The 16,608-nt window shown below is 18.5% G+C and overlaps 2 protein-coding genes across 2 annotated transcripts; one reads left to right on the forward strand and one right to left on the reverse strand.

The window, feature by feature from the left end:
* The first annotated feature begins 3,483 nt into the window (after positions 1–3,483).
* LOC412481 (protein king tubby) lies at positions 3,484–6,502 on the forward strand. The gene is made up of 8 exons (XM_395938.6): positions 3,484–3,653; positions 4,179–4,314; positions 4,385–4,477; positions 4,559–4,734; positions 4,946–5,113; positions 5,182–5,527; positions 5,593–5,745; positions 5,990–6,502. The coding sequence occupies exons 1-8, from the start codon at positions 3,612–3,614 to the stop codon at positions 6,121–6,123; spliced, it is 1,248 nt and encodes a 415-aa protein (XP_395938.2). The 5' UTR covers positions 3,484–3,611; the 3' UTR covers positions 6,124–6,502.
* A 5,063-nt stretch (positions 6,503–11,565) lies between these two features.
* On the reverse strand, positions 11,566–16,323 carry LOC100576162 (uncharacterized protein PF11_0213). Its single transcript, XM_003250060.4, has 7 exons — positions 15,915–16,323; positions 15,096–15,184; positions 14,872–15,017; positions 12,885–14,748; positions 12,623–12,823; positions 12,068–12,129; positions 11,566–11,954 (listed from the first exon to the last, which is right to left on the reverse strand). The coding sequence occupies exons 1-7, from the start codon at positions 16,034–16,036 to the stop codon at positions 11,769–11,771; spliced, it is 2,670 nt and encodes an 889-aa protein (XP_003250108.1). The 5' UTR covers positions 16,037–16,323; the 3' UTR covers positions 11,566–11,768.
* Between the last annotated feature and the right edge of the window lie 285 nt (positions 16,324–16,608).

A 16,608-nucleotide genomic window follows, 5' to 3' on the forward strand; every position in this document is an offset into this window, starting at 1 on the left:
ATTATATATTTTTTAATAAATATTTTCAAATAAAAATTAGAATTATTTTCTTAATTAATATTATTTAAAAATTAATAAAAATTGAAATTAGAATAAATATAAAAGAAAAGCAAATTATTTTTATATAAATATTTCATTTTTTTAATAATAAGAAAACAACAGAAAGTATTAAAGCACAGAGTATTAAAACACAAGTATTAAAGTATAACAGAAAGTTTAGTTTTTATAAAGAATTAATTTTTTATCAAACAAATAATTTTATTTAATTGGAATTCTGAAAAAATAAAGTTTTCTATTGGAAGAATTTATGGAATAAAAGATTCAATAATTATGTTCTTTAATTATTTTGAGACAGAAAAGGTAATAATCAAAAAATTACTAATAATTTAAAACTAATTGAAAATTTTCACAGTTTCATTTAATTCTTAGTAGAAATAATATATCATAAAATATACATAAGGATTATGTTATTATAAACAAAATAAAAAGAAAATTTAATTATTTATTTTATGCCATATATTATATTTCAGATAATGAATTAAAATTTATCTATAGTAATAAGAAGAAAAAAATGCAATAAAATATATGAAATTGTATATGTAATACAGCAAAATATTTCCTATATTGTTTTAAGAACAAAATTTTAATTCAAATCTAATAATCTCTTACAAATATTTTTGTTTTGAATTTTAATTTGCATATATATATATATATATATATATATATATATTCATGTATGTGTATACATATGTTTATACATGAATTTCATATGATCCAGTTAAATTTTATTTTTTGTGATAAGAAAATATAATTTTATTTATTGGAATTGGAAAATTTATAAGTAAAATTGTTAATTCTATTGTTGTTCAACTTGTAAACAATAATTTCTAATTTAATAATTAAAATAATTATGTAAATGTTATCTTTTAATATTTTTATATTTTATTTATATTGTAGATAATATTTTGTTTTAAATAATTAATATCTATTGGCATAAAAAATTAATAATATCTTTTTTAATACAAAAATATAAATCAGTATTTCTTTATAAAATAAATATTACAATTTTTTTGTTCTATATTCTATATTTTTCTACAAACTATTTAATTGTTATTGTTCTCAAACATGATCTCAGAACTGTAAATGTGATCTCTGTAAACTAATGATTCCCAATTATTAATAATTACAAGTCTTTTCTCTTTTAAATAAATACGTCAAATAATTTAAAAAAATATTAAGAATGTAATTAAAAATTGATTATGTTGCACAACTTTTATTACCATTCATAAATATATGCAATTATTATTTTAAGATTAAGAATTTTAAGATAATATAATTACAATTGTTTAATTATTATATTGCTTATTTCATTCCTTTATTATACTTGTTTCATACAATATATAATTTTCTAAAATTATATTTATATTTATATTAATGATTATTGGGAATCATAATTAATTTAATCACTTCATAATGTATTCAATGTATTTTATAAATTACAAGAAAAATGAAAAATGTTATTTTCAAATATTTAATACATATAAAATATATTCTTAATTAATGAACCGATAAAATCTATATTGCATATATAAAATAATAACATATGTAAATGTTAATAAATGTTATATATAACTTGAATAAATTGTAAATTGAGTTTTTATTAAATATCTCAAATTTTATTATGATATTTATATCCATCAATCATTTTTTAAATAAAATATTTATTTAATATTACATAATTTTATTATTGTTACATATTACATAAATTTTATTTCTATAAATAATCAAAGCAATTAAAATATAAAAATCATTGTAATTTTTAATTGATAATATACAGTTTTTTATTTTATATGTAAGCACAATTATTTTAAATACATGTCTAGTTATTTTAAATATATCTGCAAAAAATAATTGAATATATATAAATAATTGAATATATAACATAATTGAATAATAAGTTTGAATATATAACAAATAAATTATATAAATTATCATTGTAAAAATCATAGAAAAAATAAATTTTTCAAACTCATACTCTTATATAATTAATCTATATATATATAATTATTAAAAAATATTAATTTTGGATTCTCAAAACATTTTGTGATTTTATGATATATTTGTTTGAAAGAAGAAAGAAATGAAATTATATATAAATAAGAATAGAATAAAACAATTATAGTTTAATATAGCATTACTTTATTTAGTCATAATTTTAATAGCTATACATTAATATTTTTTATATTTTTATTAATTTTTTTTTATTTATACTCTAATTGTTTAATAGAAATAAAACTATGCATTTGAAAAATTTTATTTTGCATCTTTTCATTTTAATTTTTAAATATTAATATTACACTATTACTATTATATATTTATTATGATATTATATATATATATATAATATAAAATTAATATATATAATATATTAAAATATATATTATATATATTATAATATATATTATATTAAAATATAATATATATTATATATATATATAAAATTATATATATAATATATAATTTTTTAACGGAATTTATTATTATAATTAATTTAATTTTTTATCTAAATTATCATTATTATACATTTTCATTCATAATGATTTTCATTATTATATCATATACATTGATGTCGGTATTATAACCTTAAATCTTTTCAAATTTTATATACTTATTTATTATTTTGAATATATATTATTTATATATTATATATATCATTTATATATGTATATATTATTTTAATTTACTAAGTTTATTATACAAAAAGATAATGAATAGACCAATTTCTTTAGAAAAACATTAGTTACATTCTATTTTTTCTTTTATTGTAATGTAAAATAAGACATAAATTATAAACTTACAATCATAGCCACAATATAGCAAAAATTATTATATTTTAATACAATTTTAATACAATGCTTGAATTTAAAATAAGTTGAGAACATTAAATTATTGATACTAATTTTAAATTTTCTATGATTTTATTAATAATATTACTGTGTACTTCTACAATAATATTATTAAAAATATTTAATGCCACTAATTTTCAAATAAAATTTATTTTAATTATAATAATAATAATAACAAATCAAAATTTAATAAAAATTTAATTTATAAATAATTTTTTTAAATCTCATAATATATTAATATATTATATATAATTTTATTAATATATTAACTACTCAAATTGAATTAATAATTATTTTATATGTATTTTTCTAGAAATTATTTTTATATTATTTATTTAAAAAAAAAGAGAATAAAAAGGAATGAAAAAAAATATTAAATTTTTTGAACAATGTTAGATTTTTTAGATCAAAATTTCATTCATTTTTAAAATAAAATACTTCATTTATTATTTTATTTATTTTCAATATAAATGTTAATTATACATAAATTTAGAATAAATTTTTTTTAAATTTTAGTACTACAAAATTTTGATTTTATAGTTATTTTATAACGATTTCTCGTTAAAAATACGTTAGGGTTTTTTATTTTATAGTTACTTAGGTAGCTATGGGCGACAAAATATGTTTAGCGTAAACAAATTAATTTGTTGAGGAGATTTAGATTATTTTCTGGAAATCAATTGCATGTCATAGTATATCGGCAATATGACATCTCTAGATTTAAGACAACAGAAACTCGAACAACAGGTATATGCATAATAACTTTAAATGATTTTGCATAATAATTTTAAAATTTAAATTGCAGTTACGTATTTTATATTTGTATATTTAAAAAAAAATTTTTATTAAATTATATATTGTTTCTTGAATAACAAATAATTTTATAATCTTTCTATTAGAATTTGAAATTAAATTATAATTATATGTATGTATATATATATATAGAAAAATAAGAAATAGGTCATTTAAATATTTATAAATATTTGCAAAGTAATTATAAAAAAATATTCATTGGAAAATGTATTTTTTACATAAAAATATAATTTTGTACATTATAAATATAGATTTAAAGAAATTTAATATAAATTTTAGAATATAAATTTTAAAAAGTAATATTATTTGAAAAAATTAAAAAATTTTATCTTACATTAAAATTTTGAGAAACTAATATATTTACATTTTTTAAGAAATACAATAACATATATAAAATTATATTGAAGCTCAAATTGCTTTATGTTATATTTAAAATTAATTTTTTTAAATCAATTATAGAGACAATTAATTGCACAAAAAATGAAACAAAAACGACAAAGTGGTGCTGGTGGAATGGTACAAGCATCTAATATATCGAGCACTCAACTTACAAGTCATTCTACAAAATGGATGAATCCACATAAAGAGCTTCGAGGTATGTTTAATGATTTAAAAAAATTATATAGATTGAAAATATATATATAAAAAAATTATATTTGTTTTAGGATATGATGGACCATTACAGTTTAATATATCACAAACAAATACAGATTTAAATACATTTATAGAGAATAAGGATGTAGAAGCAAGAATTAATGGTTAATTAATATATTAATCAACTGTTTAATTTTATGCATTAATATTATAAAGCATGTAAAAATATTGCATTTTTATTATAGAAGTTAGCACAGAAGGAAACTTTTACCAAGCTATGGAAACTGCTGATTGTGCAGATGAAGAATCATCACCTATAGATATACATTCACCTTCAGAATCTTTACCATGTCCTTCACCTCTTAGAGTAGCTCCTTCAGATGGTTCTAGTACACTTATTAGTAGAGAAAACAATTCTTCAGTAAGTCTTTTTTTGAAAATAATTAAATAAATAAAATAATTTATATAATAATAAATTTTTTAAATTTGTTTTAAAAATACAAATATTTGACAATAACTTAAATGATAGAAATTTAAAAAATAATTTTTAATAAATTATATTTAATAAATTTAAATATATTTAAATAAATTAACAATTAATGTTTTAAAAATTGGAATATATATTTATTTAGAGTCCAGAATTAGAGGGAAATGTGGAAGGAAATATAGAACATTTTGTATTACAACCAGCAAATAAAAAAATGCATTATAAATGTAGAATAACACGAGATAGAAAAGGTATGGATCGTGGTCTTTATCCAACTTATTTTTTACATTTAGAACGTGATTATGGAAAAAAGGTATGTAATTTCATAAAGAAAGTTTATTACAAATAAAGTGGAAATAATATTCTGACTTTTATTTATAGATTTTTTTATTGGCTGGACGTAAAAGAAAAAAAAGTACAACAAGTAACTATTTAATTTCTACTGATCCTACGGATCTTTCAAGAGCAGGCGAATCTTATATTGGAAAATTAAGATCGAATCTTTTGGGAACACAATTTACTGTATATGATAATGGATATTCATTAATGAAAGATGATAAAAGAGACGATCGTTTTAATCCGAGACAAGAGTTAGCTGCAGTGATATACGATACTAATGTTTTAGGATTTAAAGGACCACGTAAAATGACTGTCATTATTCCGGGAATGACATCTGATCAAAAAAGAGTTGAAATTTGTCCACGAGATGAATCTGAAACATTACTTGGTATTTTTTAACTATTATTTCAATATAAATATTATTAAAACTATATTTGTATTTTTCTTTCACAGAACGATGGAAAACAAAAAATATGGATAATTTAATAGAATTACATAATAAAACTCCTGTATGGAATGATGATACGCAGTCATATGTACTTAATTTTCATGGACGCGTGACACAAGCTTCTGTGAAAAATTTTCAAGTGGTACATGATAGTGATGGTTTGTATTATATTTTGTATTTTTAATAAGAGATATTTATTTTTTTATATTCTTAAATATTTATATTCTTTTCATAAAATATAATAATTTTTAATGAATTAAGATGCAATTTAATTCTTTGTTTAATAATTTCTTTTTTTATTCATCAACATATAATTTAAAAGTGATTTAGAATAGTAATTTAGAATACTTTGTCATAAAAGTAAAGTATCAAATTTCGAAAATTATTTTCTTTGTGTTTTAGTTGATTATGTTGTTATGCAATTCGGCCGTGTTGCAGAGGATGTTTTTACAATGGACTACAGGTTCCCATTATGTACACTTCAAGCATTTGCTATTGCTTTAAGCAGCTTTGATAGTAAATTAGCTTGTGAATAATTCATAATTGAACAAAAATAATTATATATCTATAAATGATAAACTGCATTAGAAGAATTTGCAATGGACAATCAATTGCAATGATGTTTTTTTACAAACATATCCATAACTATTTTATTGAAATCTCATGACTAAGAATAATCAGTATAAACCATGTGTTCATTTTTCTTATATGGAAAATGTTTTTAAATACTAAATATATATTTCACAATTGATGTATTATGCAAGCATTAAGATAACAAACTAAGATACTATAAATATATTGTATCGTTGTTAATCTTAATACATTGTATTATAATATGCATTTCGATATGCATTACATTCAATATTTTATCGTTAATAATATTTAATGAAATAATATTTAATGAATTATTATTTGAAAAAAAAAAAACTATGAAGTTTTTCATTTATATATTCATTTCCTTAATTAATACTTGAAATATTACAAACTGTGTTTGTGCAATCAAATACTTGGTTTTTACAAGATATTTACATTTTAGTATTATCATGAATATTTTTACAAAAATGATTTTTTATATGCTCAAAATCAACATTAATTATATAAATTTAAAACAATTAAATGTATAATACTGATATTAATACTGCACAATTTACTGCCTATACAGATGATAAAGAATTTTCATATCAAAATTATATACAGACTATATAAATGTTAAATTATTTTTCATGCTATATATCTTTGTATAAAAAACAAAGATATTAGGCATATTCTATTATTAACTAAATTATAATGCAAAAAATTATACAAATTTGATATGATTTTGAAAATTAAAATAAAAGAGAATATTTGTCTATAAGTTTTTCTTTAGATTGATCATTAAAAAGATTTATCATTAAAAATTTAGATAATCACTTATTTGCTAATTATATATATATAATTTATTATTTTTATATAGAAATATTTTCTCTTATATATCTCACAATTTGCAATTATATTTTTATTTACACGAAAATATATTATGTAACTTTCATTAAATAATATAGCATTTCATTGTATGAAGAATTTTTTAATATTTAAATGTATTGATAAAAAATATTATTGTTAAATTGCTATAAATATTATCTCTGTATAATATTGTGTTAATTATTATTTAAAAATATTATTTAAAATATGTATCAAATATTTATTTGATACATATTTTGTTATTTGAAACATCTATTTTATTATTAATATAATTCTTTATATTTATAAAAATACCAAAGATAATGATATTCATTCTCAATGTAAAATAAATGTATTGAAATATTGACGAAAATATTTTAATATTATTCTTTTATATAATATTAATTGTATGATAAAAAATTACAAAAAACAGATTATAAATTTTAATTTTATTAATTAATTCTATTTTCTTTTTTTCAAATTCACATTTATGAGAATTTAAATATATGAAAATTTTTGAAATAAATTTCAACAAAATAAACAATTAATTGATTTTATTGTATTTATGTATTTATATATTTATTTTATTATGTATTTTGTAATATTATATATTTTATAAAAATATAATGTTTTCGTCAAAAATACAAATGATATATAATGATATATACCAAGCATACACAGAAAATAAAATTAATTTAAAAATTTGTAAAATCATTAATATATTTGCATTATAAATATATTATAATATATATATATATTAAATATTTATATATAAAGTAAAATAAGATAAAATAATAAAATAAAAAAATTATAATAAATTGTAATCCATTATAGAAATGTTGGAAATTTATAGCTTTATAAATTTTATACATCTTAAATTTCATTTGTGATAAAATATATTATATTAAAAATAGATATGTTGTTAAAGAAAAATACTTTTTTTTTAATTTTTTTGAGAAAAATAAAATTAATTTAAAATATTATAATAAATATATATAATAATATATTATAATTAAACAATATTAATATTATTTAGAAAGTCAATTGAACATTTTTTGTTTGATTAATTTTTTTATTTATTTTTTACATTTCTTTGATAATGTAAATACCAAATGTTATTTAAGATGTATTAATATATAATTTAATTGTGTGTGTTCGTGTATGAATTAAAAAATAAGATCTGTAATTAGCTTATCACATTTAATATTGTAAATCAAAGTGTTCATGGATTGAATTAAATTTTCACTAATCACTGAAAATAAATATAAATTGCAACTTTTTATGGATTATTTTCAGATTTTTATATAAACTTATATGAAGTAAACCATAAATAGTATATATTAATAAATATATTTAAAAAAATTTATACATATTACAATTTTCATTTAATAATAATTAATAAAATAAAAATAATTTTTTCATTCTTTAAAAAATATTAAAAAATTATATTTTTGATATAGAAAATAATTGAAATAGAACAAAATATTTATTACTATAAAATTTTTATTAGTATTATCTTCAATACAAAAACATCACATGAAATTTTTACATAAATGCTGAACAATAAAATTAATGAGCAAATATTTAGATTTCTAGTATGCACATTAAATATTCCAAAAAAGTTCTTTTGTATTGAAATACAATAAAGGCACTTAAGGTCTAAAATTTAAAAACATAAAAAGAATATAACACGATTATCATTTTTTTGTTTATTATTTACATCAATACATATTTTAATTTTTTCTGTGGATTTTTTTAATAAGAAAAAGAAATGATAAAAAAATACTATTCAAAAATTTTATTTATATATTTTTCATTTTCATATTATTCACATTTTTCATTAAATATGTTATTATTTTTTTACCAATTTTATCTTTTTGTTTATCATTTTAAAATATATATCTAAACTTGTATCATATAAAACTAGATCTTTTAATTTTTTCTTCTATTTCTATAAATTCAATCCTCATTTACCAGTTATATAAAATTACTGAATTAATTTCACATTATTATATTAAGAATTAACATTTTAAAATACGATCAAATATATTTTGTATTATATTCCATAAAATAACTATAAATCCATTTTTGTATTGTTAAAAATTCAAACATAATGCAACAAGCGCAACGATTCGATATATAAAATATGTAGCATTAATAAATTCATTGACAAATAGATAAGTTGCAACTATGTATAATTCTAAAATTTATATTAATGAATTATTTATTATTCCTCTTACTGTTACTACTTCGAGCAAAGAATTACAGAAGAGAAATATTAAAGCATCAAGTATAAGAATATTAGTACAAATCGTTCACAAACTTTGATTTAAAGAAACTTAAAATATTTCGAAGACTATAGTCTTGTTCATGAATATAGAATATCTTTAAAGAGTTAGTAATATTGAAAAATCTTTTTTAAAATTGAAAATATCAGAAATTGTTTCATTATTAAAACATATCAAATTGTTTTTTATTTATGTCTATTCATTTGTAAATTCTGAAAACTATATAATAGAACCCTTCACAGATATTCTAATTATAAATATTATTTTTTTAGCAATTTATTTTTACAATGTTTTGATATATAATATATTTATCATAGTATATTATTTCATCAGTAATATTAAAATATTATCTTGAATCCAGAATATGTATATTTATTTATATTTTTTTTTGAAAATGTATTTTTCGTAAACATATGTGTTTTAACAATTTTAAATTTTTTGGTTTAATGAATTAAATGATATTTTGGGACGGAAATAAAATACACAAAATATACAATAAATAACTACTTATTGTATACATTATTTAGTAAGCTCCATAATGTAAAACAAAAAGTGTTATATAAAATATTTATTTCGTACAAAATTACATATACAAAATATCATTTTAGAATATTTAATTTAAAACAAAAAAAAAAATATTTAATTGAGAATAATAATATTATTCAAAAAAGAGCTTACTATATATTTTAAATACAATTAATACATTTTGATATAAATGTTTTAGTTTCTCATTTTTATTATTTATTATAAATTAATAAATTTATTTATTATGAATTATATTTTCTAATTTTAAATCAATTACATATTTTATTATTTAATGAAAGGCTATTAGAATGTATCAAAAGACACTTCTACAGCTTGAAATATTTTATATACACATTCAATACGTACAATTTAAATTTTTAATTGTCAACATACAAAATATGTAGTGTAATATATAAATAAGATTATTAGAAATTTACAGTTTGTAGCATGTAGATAATATATACTATGATATGCGAACAATTTTGCAATTAATGTCTGATAATTATAACTTAGAAAGAGATAAAATTTAATAAAATTATAAAAATTTCTACTAATTTTTCACTTATATTTAAAAACATTTTTTTCCAGAATATAGAAGCTAATACAAAATTATGATTAAAAATATAGTATTGCAAATCAACAAGAAATTATATTTAAGAAAATCAAAATATCAAAAATATACAAAAATATTGCATAGATTTAATGATATACCATAAATTACTGTATATCCAATTTAATTTAGAATATAAATCACTTATATGTTTTAAATGTAATACTATATCAGTGTTACAAATAAGATGAGATTTTAATTTTAAATATTATTATAAAAGTATATGTGATTAAATTTTAAACCTTCATAATATATTTCGAAAATTTATATTTTTACTTAATATAAATTTCATATTTTTTATATGTTTTATTTCATTAATAATTTTTTAATAATTTTTTCAATTTTTTTCTTTTTTTTTAAATGGAATTTGAATTTATTTCTGTGATATTTATATAAAATAAATTTATTTTTAAATATTTTCTTATCTTTAAATATTTCTTATATCAATCTATTTTCATTGATATTTTTGGCAGTAATTTTATAAAAATGTTAATATAAAAAATTTTTTTGTAGTTATACAGACTATTGGTATATTATTAATCATGCAATTACAATATACATCATATATGTATATTGTAAAATATATTGTAAAATATATATATATATATATTTTTTTCTTGTGATGTGCAATTTTATTTTATATTTAACAATATTTTTATAAAAAAATTATTTTTATATTTTTACACATGTAATGGGGCTTATCTCATGCTGCAAATATAATAATTCACATTCATTATTGCATTTTGCAATAGATAAAAACCATTAATTCAAATTGAAATGTAAGCATTTATAAATAATTATTGAAGAAATAAAAGTTTGGAAAAGTAATTTTTGGTTTAAAAGATCGCAGTTTTAAGTAAAGTAATTTAAATAAAATCAAACTAGTAAATAATTAAAAACTATCATAAAACAATATAATCTAAATAATTTTTCAACAGATCTCTCAATATTAAAAATTTTAATTAATCTGTTCATTAATCAAACTATTCTTTAATTTTTAATTATTATTGTTTTAAAAAAATAAACAGGTATTAAAATAAAAACAAAAATAATAAAGTTGAGAATGTGACAAATTCAATTTTAATTTATTATTCTTGAAAATATATTAATACTGAATTTTATTATATTTGGAAATCCTCCCTTTAAGATCATAACTTAAAACGTCTTTTATACATATTATAATATTGATTACAATATGAATATGCATTTTTAAATACTATTAATTTAATATATATTCATATATTGTAATATGAATATAAATTAAATTAAAAATATTATTTAAAAATGCATACTTTGATTATGAATATTCTTTATAATTTTACATATCTCCTTTTTTTATATCACCTGGGATATTTTTTATGGTTGACCTGCCAAATCTAGGTCCTGGTATACGCGATGGTGGTCTGGGAATAGCACTTGTAAGATTTGAAGATCTATTCCCAGTCTTCCAATTCATTGGTGGTCGCAGTCTTGTTTTGTTTTCAACAATTGGTTTATTAAAAACCTATACAATATCATAATATATATTTATAAATAATTTTAAAATATATTTATGAATAAAATTTATATATATAAAATATATATAAAATATATATATAAAATAAATAATCAACTCACTTCAACTTTCTTTATCATATCCGCTTCATTCGATTGTTTTAATACAGTTTCTGTAGAATGACCTTAAAAGATAAATTGTGAATAATTTTTATACAATGCATGATGATGTGATAATGACTAATTTAAGTAAAAATAATAATTATTATATTATTTAATGATTTTTTTATTATTATTCAATATTTAATATTCTTTTAATAAATAACAATTGCATATTTTATGATAATTATTTTGTATATATCTCAAAGTTCTTAAAATTTAAAAATATATATTCTATATAATGAAATAATTTTTACATATAATTCATATATATACATTGAAATTATTTATAAAAATCTTTAAAGAAATCTAATATAAATAGATGAAAATTTTTTCACAAATTTTTTTTATTTTATCATCTAGAATGTTTTCAATTTAAAATATTCTAATCTTAATGGAATATACAAAATCAATCATTTTTTATTATACTTTATTTATATATTATTTACTATTAGTTACTTAATTTAAAAGATTCATATATTTTTTATAAATTGTAATAATTTTGAAAAATGAACGTACCACCAATATTTGATTGACTAGATTTTGTGGGACTTATTATTGGAGAACTTGTTTTAACACTAAAATCCATACTCAATGGCGAATCACCATCACAATTAACATTATTTTTTAATATAGGAGAAGGTAAATTTTTTTTCATATCAACCCAGGCATTTTCTACAACTCGTCTATTCAATTGAGATGTTACATCTTGTTTCAAACCTAATTAAAAAATAATATATTTCATAACATATTTTTAATATTATGATATCAGATAACTTACTTTCTTCTTGCATCTTTACTATCTGATGTAATTGTTCAATATTCATTGGCTGTGTCCTATATGAATTGTGACTACTATCTGAACAAGTACTGAGTCTATCATCTAAATCAGGTGCACTATGAGCACTCTGAGTACTTTCAATACTTTCTGTAGATCCTCCACCACCCAAAATTTGAAGTTCTTCTATACCTGTATTCAATTCCAAAAGTCGTTGTTCCGAACCGCTTTTCATTTTTCCAAAAGAATAAAATTTATTTACTACACTTTTTTCAATATCTCTTACAATATTTGGTTGTGAACCTTTCATATAACCAAAATTAGATGCATTTGTACATCCTGTCATGTTAACAGTTTTCAATGAATTAGATACAAGATTAGGATTAGACTTTTGAAGAAACTGTGGTAATTTTGAAAGTGCTCGTGGAATATGTTGCTTTCGCTTCTGTAGTTTCGAAAATGGTTTTATAAATGTACTATCCACATTATCAAATGATTCTGCATTTTCCATATCAGTTTTACCACCATGATTATTACCTTTTTTAGTAAATGTATAGTACTTTTTGTCTGTTGAATTTTTAATACAAACATTTGTTTCATCTACTATTTCAGCACAAGATTTTATTTTACTAATAGATGATTCCTTTTTATACGTATTATATTTATTCTCTACAGGAATATCATTTTTAACATTCTGATTTGGGACTTCATCAATTTCCTTCTTAGGCTTTTCACTTTGATGTTCTTTAACTACATGATTAAATGTACAATCTAGTTTATGATCTCTGGTTTTGTATATTTCTGCTAATAACTCTTTCCTCAATAATGTTGGTGCTTTGAACGTCGAATTTAATACCGTATTATGCATTTGAAATGATGCTAAATGTTTTTTATTCATTCGATATGTAGAATTTAACATAGTTGTATTTTTAGGAGTTGATTGATTACAAAGAGGAATAGGCAATTTGAACATAGAATTTAAGGCATCATCATGAATTAATGAAAAAGAGGAATTTGTAGGAGGTATGGGAAATTCTACCATATTTTTTGATGAATCATGAACTATAGTTCTTTCCAATGCATACATTTGATCTTTATTATAGTGCATATCATTTTTATCATTTGAAGTTATATTATTTATTGCTTTTTCAGTATTAGTTGTACAATATGTAGTATCTAAAATAAATAAATCTTCTGCTTTTTGAGAAGCAGAAGGATATGTTGTATTTAAATTATATGATTCTTTTTCCTCATTATTTTCTGATTCTAACATTTTTATATTATTATCAATTTTATTTACGTTTATGGAAGACAAATTAGTTATATTAGATTTATTTTTATCTGAATTTGATATTACAACCATTGCAGGAGTTGTATTAGCACTATAGGTTTCATTTAATTCTTTTTCAGTCTCAAATTCATTTATAAATGTTTTATTCCCTATGTTCAGGCAGTAGCTTTTATTATTGTCAGATTCTTTATTTTTCAAAAAAGTTTCATTTATGTCTGAATTTCTCTCACACTTTTTAATTTCTTGATTATATAAATGGACATTTGAAGCTTTTTCATCTTTATCACATTCTGTATTACATAATGAATCATCTCTAGGTAATGAAGTGATAGATGAATAAAAAATGGAAGGTTGTGAAACATTCATTAATGGATCACTAAGACCAGTTTCCATTAAATTAATAAATGAATCAATTCCTTTTAAATGAGACATATTTAAGAATACTTCCATACTTTCTTGACCTGATGTTATAGGCTCATCAGCAAAAAGATTAATATTTGTATTAGATGGCATTTTTAACATAGGAGGCACAATTTCTTCTTTGTTGGCAGTAGACATATCTGAATATTTACTTAACTATATGAAAAAAAATATATTAAAAATTTTATAATATAAAATATTCTATAATAAAATATATATTTAAATAATATATATATTAAAAATTATATAAAATATTTAAAAAAACATAAATAAACTTACATCTTCTTCTATATTTGAAAAATTTGAAGTTCTCCATGTATTTGATACAGGTGAAGATAAAGGTTCCAAAATAGATTCAAAACTAGCTTTACAAGATCGTTTCTTAGATCTTGTAAATGTTCTTGTATCAATAGATTTTTTATTAGCTGAATTAACATATAAATAATATATATAAATCTATAAATATAATTTCATGATATAATGATTACTAATATTTCTAATACCTGAAAAAGTTAACTCTGGCTCAGTCTTTAACCAAGTGTATAAATCATGAACAATGGGTTTTCCTTTATATTCTGTTGGTATATACAACCTATTAAAAAGCAATAATAATAATAAATATTTAAATTGTATCATTATTAACCAAAAGCTTATAATCAAATTCAGTTGCATTTTATAGATAAATATAGAATTTGATAAATGACTTATTTAAAATCTGTTTAAAAATTATATTCTAATTATATTATATATAATTAATGAAATATTAATTTAATTATTAGATAATTATTGAAATAAAGTCATTGATTTCAATGATCTTGAAATATGTTATAAAAATCAACATTTTTAATAATTTTTCGTATAACGGATGCTTCGCTTTAGTTTTAGAAATATTTGCAAAAAAATAATTGCCGCTATATTGAATTTCACGTATATATATTTTATGTATATTTCATTATATATTCGTAATAAAATCGCGTTGCTATAAAATTCAATATAATAATAATTTTTTTGCAAATATCTTAAAATTTAAAGGCAATGTATGTAAAAAAATTATGTAAAATATTAATCTGATAATATATTACAAGATTATTGCTCAAGAATTCTCAATAATTACCATATACATTTAATCTCTTTAAATTATAAATTATTGTTAAATTCTAAAAAAATATTGTTAAATTCTTGATTATAATAACAAATTATAGATAACATTTTATAAAAAAGCAATCAATCTTAAAATATATAATCAGGAGCATTCTCAATAACTTTTTCCTAGATATATAACCATCATATAAATAATTAACGATTATATTAAAACTGCTTACCAGCTACCAATATCATCAAAATCAAAAACAGACACATCAATAATTTCAGATTCATCAATAAAACTTGCATCATCTGTATATTGCTTTCGCACAATTTCTGTATCCACTTTTTTATCTGACATGTTTTGTTCAGATTATAAAATTAAAAGTTCTGATGAACACATATTTTACCGTTAAAGTATATTTTCCCGTTTAGTTGAGTGACGTGGTAGATATATAAAAATAGCGTTGTGTTTTCCCAAATCATTTATAAAATTTTTGAAGATTCGGCACCATTTATACTTTAAAAATATGTATATTAAAATAAATTAAACCCTTGACAAACATAACCGCAAATACGACAATAGGAACTTTTTAAGATTTTTAAGCAGAATGAAAGTAGATGTTTAACGTTCTTTAACTTTTATAGATATCATTTTACTATGGTTAATATCGCTTTTATAGTGTAATTGTTAGTAAGTTGGCAATTGAAAGGAATTCTATTTTGATTGGTTGATTTCGACCAGTTCAATACATTCATAAAAATAACATGTACATTGGCTGAAAATGTCATATAAGATTATATAGCATCGTGTATTGATGATCAATGAAAAAGAATATTCTTTTTGTCCTTGTGCCATTTTGACTGCCAATTTATTAACATTATAATATATATTATATTTAAATTTCACTTATCTACTAATAAAAAATTAAT

This window comes from Apis mellifera, linkage group LG6 (genome assembly GCF_003254395.2).
Source record: "Apis mellifera strain DH4 linkage group LG6, Amel_HAv3.1, whole genome shotgun sequence".
Classification (NCBI taxonomy): Eukaryota; Metazoa; Arthropoda; class Insecta; order Hymenoptera; family Apidae; genus Apis; species Apis mellifera.

Coding starts and splice junctions, on each gene's coding strand:
- LOC412481 (XM_395938.6), top strand. CDS start 3,612: ATGACATCTCTAGATTTAAGACAACAGAAACTCGAACAACAG. Junction 4,315..4,384: donor TCCACATAAAGAGCTTCGAG/GTATGTTTAATG, acceptor TATTTGTTTTAG/GATATGATGGACCATTACAG. Junction 4,478..4,558: donor TGTAGAAGCAAGAATTAATG/GTTAATTAATAT, acceptor TTTTTATTATAG/AAGTTAGCACAGAAGGAAAC.
- LOC100576162 (XM_003250060.4), bottom strand. CDS start 16,036: ATGTCAGATAAAAAAGTGGATACAGAAATTGTGCGAAAGCAATATACA. Junction 15,018..15,095: donor GCCAGAGTTAACTTTTTCAG/GTATTAGAAATA, acceptor ATGTTAATTCAG/CTAATAAAAAATCTATTGAT. Junction 12,824..12,884: donor AGTAAAGATGCAAGAAGAAA/GTAAGTTATCTG, acceptor TTTTTTAATTAG/GTTTGAAACAAGATGTAACA.